The following is a 27,477-nucleotide window of genomic DNA, read 5'->3' on the forward strand; positions in this document are numbered from 1 at the left end:
CTCCCTGAGAGAAAACACCAGCAAGCATCAAGTCCTCCCTCCAGGCTTGGCAGGGGGGCAGTCCACGCGCACAGCCACGCGTGCTCTCGCCAGTACAGTGCCTGCCCTCCCGGCCCTCCCCCTGCAGGCTAAGCCACCATCAAGCCTCGCCTCCCTGCACCGTGCCAAGTCCTCTGGTAGCACATTGCCGCCAGCCAGGCCTCCGCCAGGCACGGCAAAGCTCTGCACCTTGTCCCCTGGGCCACAGAACCGCCCAGCAGCACCCCCCGACAACCTATCACCCGCCGGCCACGAAACAGCCCCCACTGCTGTCCCCAGGAGCACCCAGAACTTCCGCTCAACACAGTTATTCAAAGCAGGGACCCCTCGTGCAAACAGCGGATTTCTTCCACCCTGGGCAGAAACTGCCTTTGAAACCTAATCAAACACCATGGCCACCCACCTGTGCACGCAAGGTTTCTGTTCAGGACATCACGTTTTTAGGAAATGAGGGGGGAAAAAAAGGAAGACCCTGGTGTGCTGTTTCTCATCATAACTGGCTCTGAAAACAATTTCACAATTCCTGTAAGTTCCCAAAGCAGGATGCTGGGCTCGCTGCAGCCGCAGCCCGGTCTGCGGGACTCGTCTGCCCCTCCCCGACTTTGAAACAACGCAAATTTCACGTTGAGGGCAGCTAAAAAGAACTCAAAAATAAGGACAAGCATTAAATATTACGTAAGGTTTTCTTTTATTTAAAAGATCATTCACAAAATACCATATCCATAGATTTCCTTTCTGTCATATAGCTGAATGTGTGAAGTGTTTGGAATTCCATTCTTACGTTTAAAAGTCAACCAGGTGGCCCAGAGGTTTAGATGAATTTGTTTTGTTCTTAATCTTTCCCCACGGAGGTGTAAGTAGGTCATCTGAAAGCATCGGGTTTGACTACGACCACATAATGCATGTCTTCGTGAGTTAAGTATCGGCGTCACACAAATGGTTCTTATTTCAGAAGCAGAGGCGGCAGGGGAAGGAAAGGACAGGAGAGAGAGTTCTGTGACTGCTGAGACCCCGGGACAGAGGCGCGGCGGGGTCGTGCGCCGGGCTCTCCTCCCCGGGCTCCAGCCGCTGGCCGACCCCACGCTGCTCCCTGCGGCCCGGAGCGGGACTGGGCGCTGCAGGACTGAGCTGTTCACACGCAGGCTTTCCAGCTCCGAAACCGCGGCCGCCCCCTGCCCCCCGCCAAGTGCCGAACTCACTGTGTGGGACAAGCAGCTCTGCCCCCAAGAGGAGACCCGGTGGCTGAGAGCCACCTGCCGGCTACCCGGATGTCCCCGACGGCTCTGCACAGTAAAATCCTCAATTCATCAAGCAAACAGTAAAGTGCCAGACCGTAGGCCCGTTTTCATCGTAAAGTCCAGGGAAGCTGGGCAAGCACAGTAGCTGCTGCACCAAGGGACGGAGAAACACCAGGGACAGAGGCTCCACACACAGCGGGGATCAGAGCAGCGGCCACGTCCACGCGGTCAGGGCAGCCCGTTCTGCCACCGCCGCCCTTCCGTCCCCCCAGAGCACCCTGGCCGGCGGAGAGGAGGGAACCAGCCCGCACCGCGTGCAGAAGGCACACCGGTGGGTGTGAACACGGCGGTGCGCCCAGCGGGTCCTCTCCGGCCCGCCACACTGCTACCCCCTTCTTCCAGGGTCCACCTTGAGAGGAGAGCCTCTTCCGCTCGGGCCATCGACGCAGGGAGCAGCAGAGACAGGGCTGCTTATAAAGAGGGACAGGAAGGAATTTTCAAGGATCAACAGGTATTTTATCCTTGTTTTGGAAACAAGGTTCCTCAAATTCTGTATATGTTGATCACAGCGGACTAAAAACAAGATGCTATCCAATCTGTGACTTCTTCCCTGGTTTTCTGCCCCCCTCGGAAGCCACAGCAATACAGAACTCGACATGCAGGTCAGGAGAGAAGCGCTGAGAAAACGCAAAGAAACAACCAGGTCTGGCCAGTGCGACTAAAGTAGAGAGAAAGCGCAGGAGAAAAATGGAGTGGCAACCTCCATCCAGAGAACACCCACGCGTGGCTGCCTTCGTCGCTCGGGAGACACTCATGTGCAGGAAGGAAACAAGGAGCAGGAAGGAGAGAGGACAGAAGGGAGAGAGGCAAGGAGTGGCAGGAAAAAAAAAAAAAGAAAGCACGAGACAGGCACTAGATAGGTTCAGCAAAGCCAAGAATGTACTAAAAACCACTTGTTAACTGCTGACATGCGCTCACAAGCTCTGTGTTTCCGTTGTAAGAGAGGGGGACAGGGGTCAGGCGCAGGAACGGTGGCTGCAGGACCGCCGGCCCGGGGGGCTGGCCAGACTGTGGTCTCGTGCTAACTCCCCCACACCCCACTCCCTCCCAACCGCAAGCTCATTCTTGCTCCTTCTGAACGACTTCCTCTCTGGGCCTGGCTCCCCCGAAGATAGCGGAGTTGGGGTTGGCTACTTGATTGAGGGGCGTTGCGACTGTTCGAGGCTTCAGCTGGAGCCGTGGCCTCTGTGCTCTTTCCTCTGCAGGAGAAAAGCCAACACAGTTTATCGAGAACGGACCCCCTTCCCCGTGCGGGTGAAATGGCCCAACTGAGGCCCTCCCGTCCCCCGGCACCGACCCGGCCCACTTTCTAACTAGCAAGCCAGCCGCGTAGACCTAGAACACCCCAAACATTCTAGCAAAGGTCCGTCTGCTCTATAAGACTATGGGGTGGGCCAGACACCACTGCCCGGGGCACGGGAAGGCCTGTGGGGGGGGGGGGGTTGTGTAGAGCCAGCACACCTGGGCTAAACACCCTCCCGGGAGGAAGCAGCACCTACCTTCTGTGGGTTCTCTGAAGTCCATGTTGGACCCTCGGAGGGGAGGGCCGTCTCTGAACCGACTCCCCATCGGGGGGCCCGTTCGCCGGTCACCGGGGCGACTCCCTCCCCTGCCTCCTAAGAAGTCATCCCTGAAGCCTGAAGAAGGAAGGGGACAGGGACACTGCGTTACTTTCTCAGCTACTGACTCAAAGCTGCCCACACAGCGGGTTTGGTCTGAAATTCTTTAGTTCGTCCAACATTGGCAGATTTTGCAGAATAAAGCGCGAATGAAGACTGCGGAGTCAGGCGCCTGCACTGTCAACCAAGCACTATGTGCTGGGCTCGGCCCATCAGAGGGGGCGCACCGGGTCACAGGGCACCTCGCCCCCCACCTGCACACCTGCTCCGCTGTGGACGAAAGGACGGTGGGGCTCCCGGGACCTGCTGTGGGCCGCACCTCCCGCTGAGTGCTGCAGAGCGGACGAGGCTCAGCAGTGTGGAGAGATTTTCTCCACAGGCTTTAACAGCCTCAACTTTTCTTTAGGTTCACATTTCACTGAAAGACTTTCATGGGGGGGGGGGTGGGGGTCAAGCTAAGCAGCCTTTTATTTATTTTTGTTTTGTTTTATAAAGATTTTATTTATTTGACAGAGATCACAAGTAGGCAGAGAGGCAGGCAGAGAGAGGAGGGGAGGAAGCAGGCTCCCCGCTGAGCAGAGAGCCCGATGGGGCTCAATCCCAGGACCCTGAGATCATGACCTGAGCTAAAGGCAGAGGCTTTAACCCACTGAGCCACCCAGGCGCCCCTATTTATTTATTTTTAAATGTTTTTATTTGACAAAAGAGAGACAGCAAGAGAGAGAACACAAGGAGGGGGAGTGGGAGAGGGAGAAGCAGGCTTCCCACCCAGCAGGGAGCCCGACGCGGGGCTCCATCCCAGGACCTTGGGATCATGACCTGAGCCAAAGGCAGAGGCTTAACAACTGAGCCACCCACCCAGGCGCCCCAGAAGTATTTTTTTTTTAGGGATTTTATTTATCTGACAGATCACAAGCAGGCAGAGGGAGAGGCAGGCTCCCCTGAGCAGAGAGCCCAACGCAGGGCTCAATCCCAGGAAGGACCCTGAGATCAGGACCTGAGCTGAGGCAGAGGCTTAACCCACTGAGCCCCCCAGGCGCCCCCCTGCTAATTAGCCTTTTGACAGTAGAGACCACTGAAATGAGAGTTTACTTTTGAAAAAAATTTGAGATAAAAAAACTGTAGTTAGACAAATGAGCCTGCCCCCTCTCTGCCCCCACAGGTGGGCTACTTCTACTCCAAGGATGGTGTCCTCGCTCGAAGCTCCAGAGACTCCCGAGCCCGAGGAATACTCCGTCTGGGGTCTCACCCGCATCCCTCACGGACTTCCTGTCCGCCCAGCCAGCATTTCCACGTCACTCTGAAATCAGCACTTTCAGCACGTCTGCTTTTCCAGACATGCGCAGAGCAGCGGAAGATGGGAGTCGCCTGACATGCCTTTTCTTTTCTCTTAAGATTTTTAATTATTTATTTGACAGACAGAAAGCGAGCACAAGTAGGCAGAGTGGCAGGCAGAGGGAGAGGGAGAAAACAGGCTGTCTGCTGAGCAGGGAGGCTGATGAGGGGCTCGATCCTGGGACTCTGGGATCACGGCCAGAGCCAAAGGCAGCCGCTTAACGACTGAGCCCCCAGGCGCCCCTGACATGCGTGTTTTACAGCTAAGTTGAACGAAGGCAATGCTGGGCCTTCTTGTTTCAGCTCAGACTCTAAGTGTCTTTTCAATCTGTTTGGTGCCAGGTTTTTTGCTCTTTGCGCACTTCCTTGGTGACCACACTGTTTTAAACGGCCCTGGACTGGAGCGCGGCAGAGTCGCCGGGTCTTCGCAGCGCAAGGAGGCGGTCCTGCACCCCAGCCGGCAAATGTGCGTTAGGTCCGCTCCATTCAGGCGGCGTCCTGGTGCTGCTGCTGAGTTCCCGGTCGGATGAGCCATGAATCAACAGCACACGTGAAGGAAGGTGAAGTAAGGGATCTTTACAACAGAAACCCACACAAGAAGTATGTGCTGATCGGCTGACAAAAGCGTCAGGAGCAGAGACTCTCAGGACACTGACCCTGCTGCTTGCCCTGGGGGAGATGGTCTGGTGTCTGCTCACCTGGGGTTCTCAGGGCTAACCCTACCTCCCTTGAATGCGGAGAATACGCTGTTTCCAAGGGTGGCCAGGAACTGGGGAAGAGATCAGGTTACCTGAACCCGGCTCAGAAACAGTCGGACAACATCAATTTTAACAAGAATGAAAACGATTTCAAACAGATTCAGGCCAACAGGAGCACTGAGATGGGGAAAACACGTGGGAGGCATGCAGCCAGGGTAAGATTCTTTACAGAATCCCTTGAACCAGAGCTCACAGTGTTGGTTAAATGAGCATAACTGGTGTTCAAACACAGCCTGACATTTCCCCCAACAAACCAGGAAGCGCACCTTCCCATGTGGGTCCAGAGGTCACTTCCCCTACACAAGTAATTCCTGCCACCGGCGTGCAACAGGTCAGCTCCCACTCCCCGACAAGGCAGAGACACACGACTGCTCTCTGTCCAGGAGCACCAGGCAGGGTTTGGCAGAGGAAGAAACCAGAGCCCGTGAATGGCAAACGACCACCTCATTTCAAAATTTCTTCTGATAAGGAGCAGGGGAAGAGGATGAAGGAAAGGCAAGGTGTGGCACTCACGAATGCCTTTTGAGTGGGGAGACAGCTTTTTTAGGCGGCACAGCATTCATGAGAACCTTGTAAGGTTGTGGTTTTTTTTTAAAACACACAGGCTACTTCTGGTGGTGGGACTTTATTTGCTTTCTTCCTCGTATTTTGTATTGCTTGAGTCTTTTTTTTATAACAAGCATGTATGATTTTAAAAATAGCAACGTTCGGGGCACCTGGGTGGCTCAGTGGGTTATAAGGCCTCTGCCTTCAGCTCAGGTCATGATCTCAAGGTCCTGGGATAGAGCCCCGCATCGGGCTCTCTGCCTGGCAGGGCGCCTGCTTCCTCCTCTTTCCCTGCCTGCCTCTCTGCCTACTTGTGATCTCTAATAAATAAAATCTTAAAAAAAAAAAGCATTGTTCTTTTAAAGAGCAAAAAAAAGATGGATTTTCACAAATAATGCCTATAGGCATTAACTCTATACCTTGTGGGCACTGTGGTTTTAGAAACCACAAAAACCCTGCAGGGGAACGCGGCCCTGGTGGGTGCCGAGGTAGCCTCTGGCTGTGTTCTCAGCTTCCAACAGGAAAAATCCAACTAAGGCGACCATTCCTTAGGTAACCTCCATGCTTCCGGAGTCACAAGCTCTCCGAGTCACAAGCTCGAGGGCTATTCCACCAACCAGGAATCCAAAACTGGCAGGTCCAAGACCACTACTCCTCAGGCCACTAACGGCTGCACCTGAACTGACTCTGCAAAGACCTCTGCTGTGTGTTTCAATCAGAGATCAGCTTATACGTAAAATTACAGGTTTACTGGATCAGACTGTATTTTTATGAATAAGCTCATTTCTAATTGGCTTTAAGAAACTGAGTTATTCAACAGATATAAGCAGTCATCTGTTTAGTTATAGTAGGGCTGGCTGAAAAGAATTTTTAAGAATTTTGGTCTACAATAGCTTGTCCTACTTCTTCCCATACTTACCAAATACTTTATGCTGAATTTGGTTTGATGGGGGAGGGGAGGGTTGCCAGGGTGGGTGGGGACACTGATGTTATCTTAGACCCTGGGGAGAGCAGACTTCACAGGAAAGATAACAGAGGTAGAGGTGTTTCTCAGTGGTTTTACCTTTCTATGACAATTGCCATTTTTATTACAAATGAGTTATTTACTAAAAACAAAACAAACCACCACAACAAACAACAAAGTAAAGAGTTTAAGAAGCGTTTAGGAGATGAGCCCTTCAAAGCAGAGGCCTACTGCAAACTGACCTCATGAGGTGAGCCAGGGAGGCGCCTGCCAGACAAGAACAGTAAAGTGGATCTGGCCCACCAGGGAGGGAGTGGAGTTCCACGCCCTTCATGAGAAAAGGGCTTCAACCATGCAAGAGACCGCCACCAAGAACCACAGTGACACGAAGCCTCCCTTAAGCTTCCCAAACCTCCAGACGATTTCTGGAAGCAGGCGAGCTCCCGTGTGTCCGTGCACACCCGCGCCGCCCAGGGGCTCCTGAGATGAAGGCCCCGACAAGAACTGCAGGCTGAGGCAGGGCTAAACTGAGCCATGATCAGTCCACCCTGCCCACAGCGGGGAGCTTCTCCAGTCCTATCGCACACACTCCGCTGCCAACAGACGCTTGGTGCGCACCTGGAGACCTTTCAGGAAACTTCACCTACACCATGAGCTAAAGGAGCGGTCCGGCCAGGCTGCTCACAGCAAGGCCACTGCAAAAGGTAAGTGGCAATACTGTAAATGCTGATCCCGAAAATGAAGTCATCCCGGGGATCCCACCCACCCCTAGATTCTCCGGGGTCACCCATTCCTGAGACACACACCAGAAAAGCTGAGGCTGTACCATCCCCTTGCTGCACAAACACGGAAAAACTCACTGGAAGATGACAAGTTCACAGGAGTTGTCAAGAGAAGAGTTCTTGCCTCCAACAGAAACAAAACGAAACAAAACCGAAACGCCCCAGGCTTACAGAAGTGGTCCGTTCTCTCTCAGGATGTTTACAAGTGTTTAAAAGCTCACAAAAATGTATCAGACCCGTCAACAGTTGTACTGGGAACCGCCGAGAGCTGTCACCAGCGGGCGTGCAGCAAGTGTTACAAGAACCAATCACCTCTGTCATCTGGTCCTCCTTTCCTGAATCCGAAGCCACCTTTATCTTGTTTTCTGCCTTCTGCAATGTCCACACGAAGTGACCGATCACCCAACAGCTAATGGTGAGGGGAAAACAGTGTAAGTGCCGGCAAGAAAAAACATCGCGCTTCTAACACGCACAGAAAAGCAGAAGATACTTACCGCACCATCGTATGTCAAGGCTTCCTTAAGGGAATCCACCTCATCAAATTCTACATAGCAGAATCCTGCAAGAGAAACAAACCCCAATTTCCTCAAGGAATTCCGGGTTAAGGCGGGGGGGGAGGGGGCTTCCTGTCTGGTCCATTTCCCCACTCTGGTGCATCCAGGGCACAGTGGACTAGGCGAGCCCAGAAGAGAGACTGTACTTTTTTGATGAACAGAACACACGCAGCATTCCTTCTTCGCAGTTATGTTCTCTGAAATAGTTGGCAGCTGGGTTTTTTTGTTTTTGTTTTTTTAAGTTTTATTTATTTAGGCAGCTGTGTTTTTATAAAACTTTCTTTTTATGAGTTTTAACCATCATCTTAAAACCTTTCCTGGATCATTGTGAAGAGCTGTTAGTTCTGACTTTTGAATAACTTTAACAGAACCCAACTGGGGCTTTAAGACACATATTTCGCAGTCAATACCAAACATGCTTTGAAGGAACAGGCTGAAGATGCCTACGACTCACTCCTCAGGTGGCTGGTACAAAAGCTGTTTTATAAAGCTAAAAAATACACCCTCAGTGACAAGGGCATCCTCCGTGCGACGCTCACTGAAAAACAGATGGCCTGTCCAAGCACGTTTACCCACAATCTGTGTCCCTGATGCCAGCTTCCGCCGTGGGACTGTGAACACACCATTCCAGCAGGAAACCACACTTCTTCACGTCGAACCCCTGCATTAGCTTCTCCCTCTCCTTCCACCACTCTTTCCAAGACCCTTCCTTGCCACCGGGAGACTAACTCTGGGCTTAAGCGCGCCCCGTGTCCCGATGCGCACCCTGCGCGATGATTACACTTCCCCTTCAAAGCCCACTGGACCGCAAGTGCTCCCAAGACTTGGGTCTAAACTTGTCCTGTTCACCATCTGCTCACCAGTAACTTACAAAAAGAACCCACTGCTTGGCTGGAGGGTCCCCACCATTCCCCATAAGCGGATTCAATGTCTACAGCATTTGAGGAAACCACCCTGCAAGTTCAAAGAGGCCAACAAAAGCCAACTCACCCACCCCACCCTTCAGAGCAGCTGAAAGGGAGGATAAACCTCTAGGAGACAAACTGAAATATGCTTCTGCTGACTCAGCCCAAAGGCTGCTCCCGACCCCCCATCTCCCCTGAAGCCCGGAGCTCCTGGTGCCTCCAGGAGGGACACTGGTGGGCCTTACTTTCACAAGCTGATCAGACAGGTTTGTTTTCACTGTTTGGGCCATTCCTATCATAACGCTTCACACTCTAAAGCCAAAAAACTTTCAAAATGATCAAAGTACTGCCTATACACAGAACGGCTCAGATGAGCAAAACCCCTGCTTCTCACACCTCTCCCTCGCCAGACATCACTCCGCACCTTCCCCCGACGTTGCAAACCAGATGCTCTCGCACCGAGCTCTCAGGGAGCACGTCTCCCCTTAGGGACTCTTGAAAGCTAGGAGATACTGCTCCTATGACTCCTCCTTCTTACTGCCTTCCCACTCGAGTGCCCCCAAGAGACTGATCTATAGACACTAACTTCATCTGAAATCGGAGCCAACCCTCTCCCACACCAACACTCCAAAGTCACCAATGTATTGTGACAGTACGTATTAGGTTCTCTTCTGAATTCTATACCAATACCTAGATTACAGGAAAACTTCAAAGCAAAATGCCGTGAGTCAGGCCAAGGTGAAATGCACCTGCCAAGTCCTCCATTTTATCTGCTCACTTCCCTACCGGGACCTCCCGAGCGACACAGACTGCACAGCTGGGGAGGCAAACAGCTGACTTGGGCGCACACACACACCGCGCATTTCTACAAATCAGAGGACGAGTAAAACATTTTCCCCCGAAGTAGAACAGAAAGCCTATGGGTTAAAGGGCCAAGTTTATTTCGGCTACTCGGACAAATGTTTGAAGCGCTGTTGTAGCTGGGGCTCTCTGGTTCTCTAAGATGGTGGCTTCCACCCTCCCTCTACAACAATGCACAGTAAGAATTCCCCCAAACTCACCTTTAAATTTGTCTGTATCTTTGTCTCTGACGAGCCGCACACTTCGTATGCTGAGATCCTTGAAGATAGCGTCTATGTCGCCCTGAACTGTGTTAAAAGGTAGATTTCCTACATAGGCTGTGTAGGGGGGCTCTGTGGGCAGCTCCTTCTGGCTGCGGGAACCATGGCCACCAGCACTGCCGCGGGACCTGGAGGGAAACAGACAGGATTCACGTCTACTCGCCCCCGAGCAGGAACAAGGACAATGTCTTCGGCTCAGCCACACCACCCAGGGAAACCACTCCACTGGAACATAAAACAGCACCGTGAAATTATCAGGAGTATCCCAAAATATCCTTCGTGACCAGGTGCCTATTTTTTGGTGACAGAAATGTCCATGGAAGCACAGAACCTAGATAAACACACATTTCCCTGGAGATTCAAATCCGAACAAAATGTACCCCCCCTCGCCCCCAGTGTGGCTGGTTACCTATTTACGTGGACTCTGGGTCCACAAACGGTTTATATCCCAAAACCTTAGCAAATGCCCTCCCTCGTGCCTGGTCGTCCTCACCCAGGCCAAAGCGAACTGCCCAGAGTCGGTGCACTATGTTCAGGAAGGATCTCTAGAGCTGCCGTGACCCCCGCAGAACACGCCTGCTTCTCACTCCGGTCACGCTGTGGCCAAACAGGCTAATGAGAACTTGAGCTGTTGCACGGCACCTGCTGCGCACATACACTCTCCACCACTGCCCGCGTGACCTCTCCGGTCCTCAAGGGCGTACTACAAATGCCATTCCTCCCCTGTAACAAGAAAGTGTGATGTGTCTACGGTTGCGGGGCTCAAAAGTGGCAAAGGCAGGAGCTGGACTCTACCACAGCTCCTCGCTCCTCTGTAGATGTTCCGGTTTGAACCCCAGCTCGGCCACAAACTTCCTTCACCACCTGACCTTGAGGAGTTACTCCATTTCTCTAAGCTTTGTTTATTTGTAAAACTGGGTTAGTATTAGGTAATGCTAATAAACAAAGCTTAGTTACTGAGGATTAACAGATTACGGGCCTCATTCCCCGCACACAGTACACATGGCTGGAGCAACTGTCACCCCGATCATCACACCTACAACCCGAGGCTCACAATGTCCTACTGACACAGAAGAATAAGCTGGGGCCACTACAGGTTCCTCGGGCCCACAGGACGTCCGATACCAAGAGTGAACCCGACGTGAACCACTGACTGCGTGGCGGCGTGCTGATGGCGGGGCCGCCGCGCTCCTGTGTGTGTGGAAGGTGCACGCAGGAACTGTGTCTCCCCCTCCCCACCCAAACACTCATTTCTTTCAGAGAGTGAGCGAGATGGGGGGAGGGCAGAGGAAGAGGAAGAGCGAAAGACAACTCCCTGTGGGGAAACCAAGGGGCGGAGACTCAAGCAACAGCGCCACCTAGAGCCCCAGAACGGTATTTTCTGATCAGTTTCGCTGTGAACCTAAAACTGCTCTACAATAGTCCATAAAATGAATGAATGGGAAGGGGAGCTCTTCTTTACATCAGTAAGAACGTCAACGCATAAATGTAGAAGGAGTCATGTAAGAAGAAAACCACCACTCTTGGGGAGCCTGGGTGGCTCAGTTGATTAAGTGTCTGACTTCAGCTCAGGTCATGATCTTCGGGTCCTGAGCCCCACGTCAGGCTCCGCACTCAGCGTGGAATCTGCCTATCCCTTGCCCTATGCTCTCCCCTTCTCATGCCCACTCTCAAATAAATAATAAATCTAAAAAGAAAGAGAGAAAGAAAGAAGGAAATTAAGAAAGAAAGGAAGGAAGGAAGGAAGGAAGGAAGGAAGGAAGGAAAGAAAGGAAAGAAAAGGAAAGGAAAGAAAGAAAACCACTCCTCTGTACCCACCACCGTAGTGGGGCTGATTCAGGCAAGGCTCATCAATGGCCCAAGCTGTCCGTGTGCCCTGTATTCTGGCAAGGATCATGACAGACAAGAAAGGCAGGGGGGACCAATGAAACATGACAACCAATGCTACATGTCATCTTTGATTCTGGAACAAACAGCTCTAAAGAAAAAGCAGATGGAGAGATCTGAAAATGGCATGTACAGACATCACAGCTTCCATGCTCGATCTGCAGGGAGCGGCGGCTGGCAGGGCAGTGCGAACGCCCCGCTCTTTGGAGAGCCCCGGAGGCTTCAGCACGAAGGACCGTGTGCTGGTACGCCTAAAGATAAAGCAAACTCGAACCCTGTCACTCTAACAGTGTCCACTGTGGGTCTGAAAATGTTTCTGATGTTTGCAGAACACAGGAGGGAAAAAAATTCAGAAGAGGGAGGTAGTGTTTCTTTTTATGGAGACATTTAAATATTTTAAAGGGCTCTCCTCACAACAAAGATCTGCTCAAAGTCGTCCTTTCTACAGGGCAAGCACCAGTACAAGTCATGGAAAGTAACTTAGTTTTTGATCCACAGTTTGCTAGAAATATCATGAAAGAAATTCCCCATCTTTCCTGAGATAAATATTATTCTTTAAGACCCGTTTTTAGCAGCACCAAATCATGACCTAATTCTGAGATGGCTAAAATTTTTGAAGTTTAGTGACTCAGAACTCTGCTCCTTCCGGATAAGAAATCCTGTTCTGTTTTCCAGAGAACTGCATTCCACTGGCTCCCACTGCCACCCCATGAAGTTTAGTAAATCGACTTATTTTTGCACTTCCGTACTCTCTGCAACACCATTGTTCTTTTCTCCATAACCTTAAACCCTAAAATACTTTTAAAAATTTATTTGAGAGAGAGACAGAGAGAAAAGCAGAAGCAAGCTCCCTGCTGAGCGAGGAGCTCCATGTGGAGCTGAACTCTGGGACTCTGGGATCATGACCTGAGCTGAAGGCAGGTGCTTAACTGGCTAGCCACCTAGGTGCCCCTATATTTTCTTCTTTTGAAAGATTTATTTACTAGAGACAGAGCGCACAGGAGCTGAGGGAGGGGCAGGGAATCTCAGGCAGACTCCCTGCTGAATGAGGAGCCCAACGTGGGTCTCAATCCCATGACCCTGAGATCATGCTCTGAGCTGAAATCAAGAGTTGACTGCTTAACCTACTGAGCCACCCAGGCGCCCCTAAACCCTATTTTCAGTAAGATACTCTCTGAGGCTGAAAATGGAGTATGTGAGATATGGTATAAGCATAAACATGTGGAAAACCATCAAAACACAGGATGAATTATAATTTTAATAACTTCAAATTCATTTATTCAACATTTACTAAACATCTGGCAGAAAACAGTCCCCTGCCCTCACGCAGCTCCCAAGTGAGCAGGACACACAAACACAAGTCACTGAGCACACATGCAGGTGTGTTTGTGTACATACACGAGCTCACACAGCCAACAGCTACAATGATTTTTTAAAAATTTAAGGAGAAGGTGAGGATGGAGAACTGATAAATTCAGCAGGTGTACGGTCTCATGAATCAAGGAAAACAGAGGTAGGAAGGCGTGCTCAAGGGGCACGTGGGATGCCGTTACGTGGGCCGAGGGATGCAGGCCTGAGAGGGCAGGGTCGCGGTTCTGAGTTCAGGGGCCAGCTGAGTCTAGATAAGGACTGCCGCCGCCTGGGGGTGGCTGAGCTGATCAGATGACCGGGACACCGAGAAGAATGCAGTCGGGTAAGAAGCCAGCCCCGGCTTTGGGAAGATGAAAGAATCCCATTTCAGGGAAGCAATACTCTGTTTTATTTAAAAGATTTTATTTATTTGTCGGAGAGAGAGAGCGCCCATGCGCACCAGCACAGGCAGAAGCAGGTTCCTCGTGAGCCACCCACGTGTCCCAGGCAAGCAGCGATTTTTTTATTTTCATTTTTTTAAGATTTTATTTATTTATTTATTTGACAGACAGAGATCTCAAGTAGGCAGAGAGGCAGGCAGAGAGAGAGGAGGAAGTAGGCTCCCCGCCGAGTAGAGAGCCCGATATGGGGCTCGATCCCAGGGCCCTGGGATCATGACCTGAGTTGAAGGCAGAGGCTTAACCCACTGAGCCACCCAGGCGCCTCCCACCCAGGCAAGCAGTGTTTTAAAGATTTTATTTGACAGACAGAGATCACAAGCAGGCAGAGAGGCAGGCAGAGAGAAAGGAGGAAGCAGGCTCTCCGCAGAGCAGAGAACCCGATGCAGGGCTCAATCCCAGGACCCTGAGATCATGACCTGAGCCGAAGGCAGAGGCTCAACCCACTGAGCCACCCAGGCGCCGGGCAAGCAGTGTTTTAAAAGCTAGAAATGTGGGTACAGCTAACCCAGCCCATTAACTGCTCCCTTCACCTGAGCCTCACAAAACCGCCACTGGTTTACTATTTGAGGCTTTTCCAAGAATCACTGATGTTGCCCTAAACGCTACCCGATCTGACATGGTCAGTTCTACGGGACTTCAGCTTTTCAGCGAGGAGTTTGCCGAAGACAGGACACGGCAGCCAGTGAAGCAGGACGGGGACGGGGCCCCCCAGCTAGCTTTGTTTACTGGCTCCCACACTTACAAAGTTAGAAAAGTGGAACTCTACAGTGTGCCAGCAACCTGAGCGACGAGAGTGACGGGGACAAACCAGAGAGCACACGTGCATGTCACGAAAGGGTCCAGCTTGGTAGCAGCCCACCGAATAAAAAATCCCAACACCAGGAAATCCTGAGCTAAAAGTCCTAAGATACCTAGGTCGCTGAAGTTTATAGGGGACTATCCTCTAACTGAACAAGCTAGGTTACAGGAAAACACTTTCTAGAACAGGTTAAAAATAACAGAGTCATTTGAGCTTTAAGGTGGCAGGAGACCTCTGCCAAATTACCGCGGTGCCTCAGTTTGCTGGTCTGTAACTGACATATACTTCAAATCTTTATTTTATAAAGTTGAAAACTGACCATAAAACACCTCATAAATCCCGAATGCTTTATAAAAGTTTAATAACACTGAAAGTTACAGGGAAGTCGAAACACGCCCAAGGCCACGCTGCTCCGGCAGAAACAGATGAACAAGGCAGCAGGCCACAGCAGCCCCCCACCTCCCCTTTGCACTGCACTGCAAACCCAGGCCCCATCACACTCCGCCCTCCACTCCCCAACCATCCTCCCTGCTCACTACTGCTTCTGACTATCCCTTAGGCAGGCCATTGCTTTTGAAAACAATGTATGCAAGTTTTAAAGTAATAAATTACATCCTCAGTAACTCAGGAAATCTAACTTTCAACTCCAAGTCTGACTGAAAATCTTTAGAGACAAATCCCTCTTCTTCACTCGAATTGGCTAAAATCTGGACAACGTCTCCGAAGCACAGAGCACAGTAGAGGGCTCACAGCTCAGAGTCCCTGCCCCTAAGGAGCCGATGCTTCAACTGAGGGGGTCCAGGCACCTGGAAAGGAGAAACCACATCCCAAACAAAGGACAGCAGGTCCTTCGGAAGACACCCGGGGAGCAGTTGACTAGGCGGCTCCACGTTCCCGCAGCACGCGGGGAAATACTGAACCCTTCACCAGACACTAACTGAGGACAGCCAGACCAGGAGGAGCAAAGTAGGGAACAGCCAGACCAGGAAAGCCTGGAGGGAGAGGGGACTGTAAGAAACAAGAGCAGAGAGTATCAGGGTGGGGATTAGATCCAGTTAAGTAGATGCGAGAAAGAAAAGGAAGTGCCCCAAACTGACTGCCCAAGAAAGAAAGATAAGGAAAAAGGGAGGACTCACGTTAAGCTTTCTCTGGGAGAGGAATCTATAAACATCTCTAGGGGCCTTTACAAGCCACATGGAACTTAAGCCCTGTTGCTGCCACTCTTGAAAATTCAAGACCAGTGCCAAGATACCCAGAGCATGACCCTCTCTCTGGTATTTGCAACATCAGGTGTCCTCCTGTTACCTCTAGGTTAGGGACACGGCGCTGGTGGGGCTGATCAACAACCCCGCTCTTTCATGCACCATCCAGAGACGCTTACTGGGGTAGATTACATTGTCCACATGTGGTACCACGCGGGATCTTATATAAAAGTCACAAGCCTGTGCAGCTCCGTCGGTTAAGCATTCCGACTCTTGATCTCAGCTTGGGTCTCCATCCCAGGGTCCTGAGTTCCAGCCCCTTGTTGGGCTTAAAAAAAAAAAAAAAGGGAGAAAAAAAAAGAAACAGGAAAAAAGAAAAAAATCAAAAAGACTACAAGTAAGAATAAAACCCACTAAACATGCATAAAAAGAATAAAAAAGTAATAGTCACAATGTGCAACTTACTCGGTTTCTAGAAAATAACCAAAAAAGGTTGAACTCTGAAAAGCCAAGGCCTCATACACTGATTTCTTACCTATCACTAACATCTTACATGAGGAGGACACACCGACTAAAGTCACTGAACCCGATCGGCACATTCCCAACGAAGGCTGTTTATTCAGATCCTCACTGCTTGAGCCCATCCAAAGCCACATGACATTTTAGTTGTAGCTTCGGTTTTCAAAACCTAGCCCGATGCAGCACAAATGTTAAGTATTTTTTTATTTTATTAAAAGTACATCTCCCGGGGCGCCTGGGTGGCTCAGTGGGTTAAAGCCTCTGCCTTCGGCTCAGGTCATGATCCCAGAGTCCTTGGGATCGAGCCCCACATCAGGCTCTCTGCTCGACAGGGAGCCTGCTTCCTCATCTCTCTCTGCCTGCCTCTCTCACTACTTGTGATCTCTGTCTGTCAAATAAATAAAGTCTTAAAAAAAAAAAAAAAGTACATCTCCCTCTGCTAAACGTAGGCATTCTCCAAGGCCTCCATTCAGCATTCACAATTCAACCCCTTCAAGTTAATACCTGGTTACTACAGGATAGGCATGAAAGCCTCTGAATGTTTCTGATCATCTTGGGGGCAGGGGCAGGATCAGTGGTGAATTCTGTTTCAAGGAGCTCTTTTCTACTGTGAACGATGTTTTCATAAATCAGTCTCATCTAAAAAAAAAGGGGGGGGGAGGCCTTGCAGGGAAATCCAAAGTGGTTCTAAGGCAGGAATTTGGTTTTATCTTCAGAACTATTACAGTCTCTGGTACTCAGCACAGGTGGGAGGCATGAAGACACAGACCCAGCAACTACTCTCAGGATCACAAATAACTTCTTCCACTAACATGCGTTATTGTATTTGGAAAAAGATCTAAAATACAAGAGTTACATGTATTTAGATGACCTCTTCAATTAGGTACTTAAGTGAGTTTCTTTCTTCTTTTTTTTTTTTGGAAGACTTTATCCACTTATTTGAGAGTGCACGGACAAGAGAAGCAGACTCCCTGCTTGGCCAGGAGCTCTACACGGGCTCCACCCTACAGCCCACCACCCTGAGATCATCACCTGAGCCGAAGGCAGAGGCTCAACCAAATGAGCCACCGTACTTCAGTGTTTTTCAAAAACACTTCCGGCTGTGCCCAAGATGACTGAAGACACGTACACACACGCACCTGACCGTGCACTAACCGTACAAATAATGAGGAGTTTGCCTAACAGCACGGCTAGACTCATGGGGTAACACACACGGTTCTCTTCCAGTTCATCTTTAAGAAAAGCTTGTCAGGGGGCGCCTGGGTGGCTCAGTGGATTAAGCCGCTGCCTTCGGCTCATGTCATGATCTCAGGGTCCTGGGATCAAGCCCCACATCGGGCTCTCTGCTCCGCAGGGAGCCTGCTTCCTCCCCTCTCTCTGTGTCAAATAAATAAAATCTTTAAAAAAAAAAAAAAAAGAAAGAAAGAAAGAAAAGCTTGTCAGGACCCCAAGAAACTGACCTCATCAATTACTACCAGGACAGGACGGGCGGTTTGAAAGCCTTGTAGTAAGAGAACCGTGAACACAAGGGGGACTTCTGCTTTACATGGTCTTTCAGGAAATTTTCCTACTAGGCAAAAAGGCACTTATCACAATGTAATAAAATCTTGGACTCCCACACATCAGTGAAAGCAAATAAATGGGTTATTAATTTAGTAACTTGACATGTGCAAAAGCTTATTCAATCCAAGGTTCCAGATTTTTCGGGAAATAAAAACTCAAGCCTCAAGCTGTTTATTGGTCCTCAGAGAATACCGCCACGAAAAACATCTGTCTTGAAGCTATGATGTAAACTATTTCTATGGATTAGTTTGTACTCTATAAGCCAAGAACTCTTTTTTTCTAAATTACAATGCTTATCTAAGACCTGACCAGCTCCAATTTGTTCCGAAGAAAACTTCACATTTTCACGTGATGATCAATTTTATATGATCTACAAGTTTCATTCATTCATTTATTTGGAAGATTTTATCTATTTGACAGAGAGAGACCGAGAGAGAGGAACAGAAGGAGGGGGAGGGGGAGAGGGAGGCTTCCCGCCAAGTAGGAAGCCCGAAACAGGGCTCGATCCCAAGACCCTGGGACCATGACCCAAGCTGAAGGCACACGCTTAACGATGGAGCCACCGAGGGGCCCCAAGTTTCAATTATTTAGAGAAGTACAAAGTGCTACAGATAGACCACCAGTTAAAAGGTAGAATTCAAAGGCATACAAAACTACCAGTTCTTCTCTTCTTCACTTAATATCTGAAAAACCACGAATACAACACTGTATGTTAATTACACTTCAGCAAAATAAGAAACATTTGAAAAAATCATAAAACTTTAAGTTACTTGCACTAAAACATATGTATTAAGATGAATACTTAATATGTACTAGTAAGTATTTCTGCTAATAACAAATTTAACTTCTAGCTCCCTTGCACATGGTAAGCTGCAAGAATCAAATGCTTTGAAAGCGCCTGGAAAAAAGCTACACACACTCCCTACTTCACACCAACCAACCAAGAAAGCGAGGAGGAAACTATCAGGAGATTTTCGTGGGCCCTGCAACCAAATGTCAGGCGCAAACTTTTGGCTCTGATTCAAACAAATCGGTTGTACACCAAAATGTATCAGCTAATTAAGAGAAATCAAAACATTTACTGGGCAGTTTTTGGATGTGAAAATATTGTGGTCACATTTTTTAAAAAAGATTTATTTATCTGACAGAGAGAGAGAGAGAGATCACAAGTAGACAGAGAGAGGGAGAAGCAGGCTCCCTGCTGAGCAGAGAGCCCGATGTGGGGCTCGATCCCACGATGCTGGGATCATGACCTAAGCGAAGGCAGAGGCTTAACCCACTGAGCCACCGAGGCGCTCCAGGGGTCACATTTTCTAGAGTCTGTACCTTTGAAGCTCATCCTGCAGTACTTGCAGATGAAATGGAATGTGATGTCTAAGATGTGCCTGACAACAATCCAGAAGCGTGCGGCAGGAAGGTGGCGCACGGAGGTACAGATGAAACCCAAGTGTTCACTTTACGAAGTGGGTCCAGGCACACGAGCTGTGGCATTACAGTGGACTCTACTTCCGGGCTTTCAGTGCTCTGCAGTCAGATTTCTGCAGATTCAGAAAGGCCGACTCTGAAACAATCCTTGAGGCAACTGTGCAAAACTGCGTAGGAAGTGGGCAACAGAAACGCTGGTGGTTAGAAAGAGACCCCTGGGCAGCTCGAAGTGCGTGTGCAGGTTTAGAAGTACTTTAAGACAGAATGGCAGGATGCTGTGACTGGCTTGAAAGCACTCTATCCCCTCCCCAGAATGGGGAAGATAGATGAAAAGAGGAACAGCCAAAAGGTTCATAAAGTTAAATGAATGGAAATGAATGAAGAGGGGCTTAACGGGTTTCTGTGCAGGGACGGTGAGAAGGGTCTGCAAACAGTGGTGGCGATGATGCAACACGGTGAGCGTCACTGTGGGCATTAGGGTTGGCACAATGTACACTTGGAAATGGTCATGGGCGTCTGGGTGGCTCAGTCTGCTGGGTTTCCAACTCCTGATTTCCATTCGGGGCACGGTATCAGGTTGTGAGACTGAGCCTCACACCCGGCTCCCGCGCTCAGGGGGGTTCCGCACCACCAGCCCCGCCCTCCTTTGCTTGTGCGCTCTCCAAATAAATGAAGCAAAAAATCTTAAAAAAAAAAAAAAGAAAAGAAAAGAAAGAAGGAGAAAGGAAAAGAAACGTGATGCTCATCTCCAGAAAAACACTCGTGCAAGTGAGTTACAAGCTGAACTAGCTCTTCCGTTCGTGGACACCATTTTTACCTAAAGAACTAAACGATGGTTATTCAGACTTTGATATCAGGCTGACATTTTCTTTTCTTTAAAAGATTTATTTGAGGGGCACCTAGGTGGCTCAGTGGATTAAGCTGCTGCCTTCGGCTCAGGTCATGATCTCAGGGTCCTGGGATCGAGCCCCGCATCGGGTTCTCTGCTCCGCGGGGAGCCTGCTTCCTCCTCTCTCTCTGCCTACCTCTCTGCCTACTTGTGATCTCTCTCTCTGTCAAATAAATAAAATTAAAAAAAAAAAAGATTTATTTGAAAGAGAGAGAGCGCACAAGCAGGGGGAACAGCAGAGGGAGAGGGACAAGCAGACTCCCCACTGAGCTTGGAGGCCGACGTCAGGCTCGATCCCAGGACCTTGAGACGACGACCAGGTACCCAACGGGCTGAGCCACCGAGACAGACACTGTCTTGAAAATGAAGTGCGACTGTCACTTCAAAGAAAACTAACAGTATCTGTTACCAATGACAAAATGCAGACTGGGCTTTTAGGCAAAAAAAAAAAAGTTGTAGAAAACTTGTATCTATCAGCATAAGCTTGACAGCCTCACAATACCTAAAATTTCTCTGATAAAACCAACAGTGATATTAATAAACATGATTTTTGATGCTCTATAATGAAACGTGCCAACATCTGGAGGACCGGCGTCACTCAGTAACAGTAACAACCCATCCATCACGCTGCAAGATCACGCACTTGTGAAGAATCCCCTTGAACTATGCCCTGTGTGCCCTATCCCCAAATATAAGGTTTAACCGGAGCTGCCGTGTCTTCAACGGAGTCCCAGCGTATCAGGGCACCTCCAGAGGGTCCCAACAAGAATGTTTCAGAGGGGCGTCTGGGTGGCTGAGGCGTTAAGTGTCTGCCTTCCGCTCAGATCAGGATCCCAGCATCCTGGGATCGAGCCCCGTTCCAGGAGCCTGCTTCTCTCTCTCCAGCTCCCCCGTGGCTGTGTTCCCTCTCTATGTCTGTCATAAATAGGTAAAATCAAAAAAAAAAATTTTTTTTTTAAATCATGACATGGAGAAAACTTCAAAGAACCAAGGACATTCAATTAAAAAAGACAACTTATGTCTTACCATTGTTAAGTTCTATCAAAATCAAGCAATCACTTACTTCGTGGCCTGAGTATGCAGGTCGAACCAGCTGTACAAATGGACTGCGGAGGCACGACATGCTCTCCTAAGCACCCCTCTCTTCTAGTTCTAGGAGAAGCTGGAGACTGGAAAATGGGGGACTAAACTAGGACTGCTACCCCTCCCCCACCAATGTTTTACATGGTCCAAGTTTCTGGGAAGTCTACTTGCTTGAACTTGCATCATAGCCTCCCAGAACACTAAAGGTTCATTTCAAAACAGAAATATACTAAGAAAGTTTTTAGAAATCTCAGAAGCACTTACACTAAATATTCCAAGCATAAATTGTGTAAGAAACCAATAACCTACAAGAACAAATTACTCAGCTAGCATTCATTTATAATACAGGAAGCTACTCAAAAGATGCTTTATACCTATGAACTGAATAGATTTTGCTTACTTGGCTTTAGGAACGCAGCCAGGAAAGTAAAAATTCACTCGTTAACTCAACAGAAATTTTCCCATTCTTACTGATGCAAGGGAAGTATTTTAAGAACTAAAAAAATTATAAATTTTGAGTAAAATTTGTAATTTATAAAAAATTATAAATCAAGAGCTAAGATTTACTGAGCACACCGGATGCAGTGCTGCAGGCTTGAGACATCTCACTGAATATTCCCGACACCCTCAGAGGAGTTTCTATCTTACATGTGGGGAAAGTGAGGCTCAGAGAGGTAAAGGAACTTGTTCCGGTCCCACAGCTAGTATGTGGCCCAAGGCTCAGCTGACACCTGACCTCTGTCCTCTCTCCTGATTCTAATCCAAATCTAGGCCTTTCCCCCAAACTGTGTCAGAGGCTCTTGGTAAAGCCAAGTATTTCACAGAAGATAATGATTTAGAATCAAGCACTGGGAGATTAGGGAGTGGAGAGGAGGAGGACAATAACCCCAAACTACTTGTCATTTGGTAGGCAAACAGGATTTTAAAAATAAGCTTTTAAACACTTTCATGAATTCTACCATGATCGATGCAAATAGTTACTGTTCTTATAGACTGCTTTCTTCCCCTTTAGTCTTAAGATATGCTTAGAAATTTAGACAGAGATGCCAAGCTTAAGTGTTAGAAGACTCAAAAGCTAGAATTCCAATCCCCCTCCCCCCCCAAACCTGGAACTTGATGAAGAATACTTAAACGTGTAGTTTTACCACTTTTCAGAAGGTACCATTTTCATCAATCTCAATTCTGGCTCCCTCCAAGTTCCACTGATTCTCAGAACTGACGGTTTTAGATGGGAGCACTCAAAGCCTGTTGTGGTCAGCAACGTAAAAATCACTGTTACTCTCCACTTTACTACCAACGGCAAATGAGGAATTAAAACCCAGAAAAGAAAATTTAGCAAACTGCAGAACAAAATACACTCCAGATCTAGTACAGTTAACTACATTAATTTGGAATTCTGACTGGACTTATTTTTTGGCCAGCAATGCAATCCCCAGCTCTCCCTCTGGCTGCCAGGGACATGCCTCTGGAAGTTGAGAAAATTAAGCAGTAGCTTAACCCTGCTTCCTGACAAGCACTGATTACTACATACGACTACAAAACAAACTTACAGGGAATGTAATTATTAAAACCAAGTTTTTTGTTATGACCATGCACTTCAAACCTGCGATTCCCTTTGTCTGTGACCCAAGTGGCTTAGAGTTGAGACCTCTTACTCAGCTAAGGTGTTTTAGACTAGAGGGAAGGTGTCTTGCTACCAAAGTACCAAACACAGCAATGCTGGAAAGATTGGCTTTCCAGAAGCGACAATCTTCTAAAATGCCTAAGCATTGCACCTCAGGATAAGCAGAGAGCATTGGGACATCTGCGGATGTGGAACATAATGCACGTAACGGTAGAAATGATCACTGGAGGTTATCAACTAGCCTACCATCTTGCTACATTTCAGAGAGACCAGTAACTTAGTAACTCCAGATCTAACGAAATTAAAATTAACGTTGGAAGCTTCGGCCCAGGCCACACAGCGGCATGTTTGGTCCTCTGTGAAGTTTCTGGACCTGCTCCAGACACTGTTTACATCAACACACAAGTTCACCAATAGGTTTTTAGAACTACTTTTAGGACTCTGAGTGGTATTTCCCGTGTAGCTTTACATGGATCTGAAGTCCAGCGGAAAGGCCCAACAAGGTCAGATGTGGAGGGGCTTTAACAGTCAAGCGACTTTGTATCAGAAAGTTTAGGACATGCAGAGTGCCTAGCTATTTTCCCACACCAGTTTTACGGAGTACATCTGGACACAGGGCTAACATCTTGTACTTGGCTTCTGATGTTTCTAACGAAGAGCAAAGTAAGAGAATTTTGACCACTTGCTACCGTTCAGGGCAACCCAACTGTCAAAATGTGACATCCACTGAAAGTCTGCCTCAAACACCTGAGGTCACTGGAACAGCTGGCAAGTCTGTCAAAAGGCAGAATAAGGGGAAAAAGGGAAAAACAAAACAAAACAAAACAAAAAAACACCCAAACTCCAAAACCCAGATTCACTATAACATCACTAACATATTGTAGTCCCAAACCCAACTAAAACTCCTTGGATCTGCCTTCAGTCAAACCAAACCCCTCTGTTAATACGAGTTTTCCTGGACACTTCCAAACGTTTCTTGGAACTGGGAAAAAAAAAAAAAATCCCAGTTATTAAATTTCAAGATGACTTAACTGCAAATTTCACATCTAGAAACATACCCCAAAGGCAATACTTTTGCATGTCGTCCAACATCTATTTTTTTTTTATTAGCAAATAAAATATTCTTTGAAAGAACGGGTGGCTCCACCTTCCCCGACTCCCATGTTCTAATGTCATTAATACTGGGTACACTCCGGCACCCAAACAGCCTTTGTTTGAGCCAGTCCCAAACGAAGGTATTAAAAGATCACTCTTCACCGAACAAAGATACTTTTCGGGTTGAAAACCCAGGAGACCGAACACCTCAGTAGGTAGTATTGTGGGGTTATCCTGGGAAAGGAATCCCTTCTGTAAAAGTACACAATGGCCAAGTGTGTCCTTCACCAACAGGAAGATGTTTACAGTCCATCTTCTGAATTCTGTATAAGGGAACTTGCATTAAAAAAAAAAAAAAATCACACAAAACCCGGCGTGGAAACGAGGTATCTCCATTATACATTGTCTGTGTATGACCAAAGTCAGAACGAGGCCAACGAGGATTCCTTCCCCAGGTCAGAAAGGAGGAACTGGGGAGAAATAAAAGATTTTCTGCCGGGAAGCACGTAGCACCTGTCACTAAGACACCCTGACCCGAGGCACAGCCGAAAGGAAAATCCTACTGTGTGTTTTCTTCTGCTCGGTGCCCCCCTCTCCCGGCGCGAATCGGACCATCCCCGAGCTCTAGCCGCCAAACCCCGGCCTCGCGCGGAAGGGAAAGGAGGCACCCCTCGCCCTCCCGACCTTACCCCGTCCGCTGGCCTCCTAGCGAAGCGGGCCGGGGAGCTGGCAGGGTAGACCGACCGCCGGAGGCCGGGACTCCGACCGCGACCGGAGCGGGCCCGGCGCCGGCCCCCACCCCGCGCTGCAGCAGAGCCCCGCGCGGGCCCTGCCGTCCTGGGGGATGGGGATGGGAGCGGGAGCCCGTCCTCCCGGGCACTCGCTGCCACTGCGGCCTGGCCCTGCAGCCGAGCCAGGGCCAAGACGACACGGCTGCGGCGGCGGGACACACGGGGACGATCTGCGCCGCGAGCAAGACGCGGGGGAGCCTAACCGCCGCCGCCCCCTCCCGGAGCGCGCCATTTCCAGGCCCCGGCCCTCCAGGCGCCTCTCCCAGGCCTCCGCGGGCCCCGCCAAGCCCCCTACCGCCCGCCGCCCCCGGTGAGCGCGGGAAGGCCGCCGCCCGGGAGCCCCCGACTCCGCCCGCCCCCCGCGCCCGGCCGGGGCCCGCGCACGCCCGCCTTACCCTCTGCCGCCGCCGAAGCTGCTGTAGGCCCGTTCGTCGTAGGTATCGAAGTCCGCCATTTGCCGTCTCCGCTCCGAGAGGAACCAGGGTGAGCGAGGAAGGACCCCGCAATATAACTCCCCCCGCCCCGCCGCCGGGGCTGTCCGCCGCGCCGCCTGATCGCAAATCGCACGCACGCACGCGCGCGCGCGCGCACGTACGCCGCGCCGCGCCCGGCCTGGGCCGACGGGCCGCTGCTGGCCCGGCGCGCTCTGCGGCCCACGTGGTGCGGCGGCGCGTTGGCGGGGCGCCTGACTTCGCGCCCCCGCCCATTGTGTGCTGGCCCCGGGGCTTCACCCGCCGCCGCCCGCTGCCCCCGCCCCGCCCCGCCCGTGCGCGCCGGCCGGGCCCTGCCCCGGGAAGCTCGGGTGGTCGGCTCGGCGCGCTCCCACGGCCCCTCGGGCGCCCGGCCCGCTGCGCTGCCGGCTGCGCTTCAGCGTTCCCTACTCCGGACCGGGCAGGGCCCCGGAGGCTGATCCGCTTGGCCCCACTCCCGACGCCCTCTTCCTGGGCCGAGGGTCGCCCGCCTACACCAGAGTAAGGGCCGCCTCCTCCAGGGACCCCCCTCCCCGTGCCCCCGCCCCCAAGCTGGGCACTTGCTGAGAATGCACGGGGACCAAAGGCCCCGAAGAGGCGAGGATCCGAGCGTGCCAGGCGGTGGGGGTGCAGCTCGGGATCCCGCGTCCGGGGGTCCCCTGGCCGCCTCAGGGCGGGTGGCGGAGAGGAGAGCGGAGGTCGCTGAACCGGCGAGAGCCGGCGCCTAGCGCATCCCGATCTTGCGGAGGTCAACGCGCCGCGAAAGAATTCAACACCGACTTGAATTTCAGCTAGCCGTGGCGGAGAGCGGGAATGCAACGAGCATTAATTACACCGGTGCTTCCCTGGGTTTCTCAATGACACATTGTATCTAGACACGATTTAAAAGAACCTCGGGACTGTTGCACTATATGCTCAGTGCTTTTCTACTTAGGCAGTTTTTGCTGCTTTATCCCGGTGCTGGGATGGATAGAGCGGCTATGAAGCCTCTTTTTTTTTTTTTTTTTTTTTTTTTTTTTGGCTTTCATCTCTTTATTTCCAAGTGATAAAACCACTTTACTGTGCCGTAGACCCAGAGGTCCTTGGGCTCTGCCTCTTGCCAGCTGTGTGACTTTGAACAAGTTACTTAACCTCTTCACTGTCTCAATTTTATCATCTGTTCAAGGGGAGGGTATCGCCTACTTCCTAAGCGTTGTGTTGGGAAAATTCCTGGTGCACCATAATTTGTATGGAGCACACATCCATGTGCCTGGCCTCCTTAGGGCTATGTGGCTTCTTCTGTCCCTGCAGACTTTGAACTTGGACCCTCCTTCGACCTCTCTGCCCCATCACTCCATTACTCTTAAAACGTGAGTAAATGCACTTCACTGAATGGAAATCTTATTATTTTTATTTTTTCTTCCCAGTTTTATTGAGACCCTAATATTTATTCCTGAATGGCCTTACACTTTTTATTGTAAAGTCTCCCACTGTGAAATCTTGGGGGACAGGAACCCATATTGGGTTCTCTGTCATCTCCCATAGAGCCCTACATGATGGAGAAGAGGGTAATTTATCATTAATGAAATAAAAAGAGAGAAAACGTTTAGAAAGGCTGACGGCTGGGGCTCTCCCAGTACTAGGACCATCCAGAGGTCATCCCCTTAATTCAGACTTACTCCTCCCTTCTCTATCCAGCCAGCACCCGGGGCCAGTCTCAGGCCGCACTACGATTAGCTAAAACCCTTTCTCTTTTCGGGTCTCCAGCACACAGCCTGCCTCCTGCCCGGGATCCAGAGAATGGAAGCTAGCCCTAGAAAGTTCTAGAGCTCCTTTTTTTTTTTTTTTAAAGGTTTTATTTATTTATTTGACAGACAGAGATCACATGTAGGCAGAGAGTCAGGCAGAGAGAGAGAGAGAGAGGAGGAAGCAGGCTCTCCCCTGAGCAGAGAGCCTGATGTGGGGCTCAATCCCAGGACCCTGAGATCATGACCTGAGCTGAAGGCAGAGGCTTTAACCCACTGAGCCACCCAGGCGCCCCTCTCGAGCACCTTCTGCAGAGTGCATATCCTAGCCTTTACAGTTCCCTGGAGTTCGCTCCCCCCCCCCCCCCCCCCCGCCCCCAACCCCTCAAGGCCCAACCAGAAGCCACTTTCTCTGGGAACCTTTTGTGTAGTGAGTGATGAGGCCTGCCCTTGCATTTCAATCTGCTTGTGTTTAATTCTGGCCAAGCCACTCACTACTAGCGGTGTGACCTCAGGCAAATGTGAGTTCTTTGTGTGTAAGACAGGATTAATAGTCATTATGATCTCAGTTTTTAGTATTTGACTGTTTTTTAAGTTCTGAAACATTGATTGGTGTGATATTGTTACCGTACCTAAAACAACCCCAGTTTGAATCATTTTCATGTCAAGATTAC

At 49.9% G+C, this 27,477-nt stretch overlaps 1 protein-coding gene across 1 annotated transcript; it reads right to left on the reverse strand.

The window, feature by feature from the left end:
- Nucleotides 1-703: 703 nt before the first annotated feature.
- EIF4H (eukaryotic translation initiation factor 4H) lies at nt 704-25,160 on the reverse strand. The gene is made up of 6 exons (XM_045993731.1): nt 25,005-25,160; nt 9,862-10,049; nt 7,836-7,900; nt 7,654-7,750; nt 2,837-2,974; nt 704-2,536 (listed from the first exon to the last, which is right to left on the reverse strand). Exons 1-6 carry the CDS (start codon nt 25,061-25,063, stop codon nt 2,397-2,399), a joined length of 687 nt encoding a protein of 228 aa, XP_045849687.1. The 5' UTR covers nt 25,064-25,160; the 3' UTR covers nt 704-2,396.
- Nucleotides 25,161-27,477: the final 2,317 nt, after the last annotated feature.

This window comes from Meles meles, chromosome 21, assembly GCF_922984935.1.
Source record: "Meles meles chromosome 21, mMelMel3.1 paternal haplotype, whole genome shotgun sequence".
Taxonomy (NCBI): domain Eukaryota; kingdom Metazoa; phylum Chordata; class Mammalia; order Carnivora; family Mustelidae; genus Meles; species Meles meles.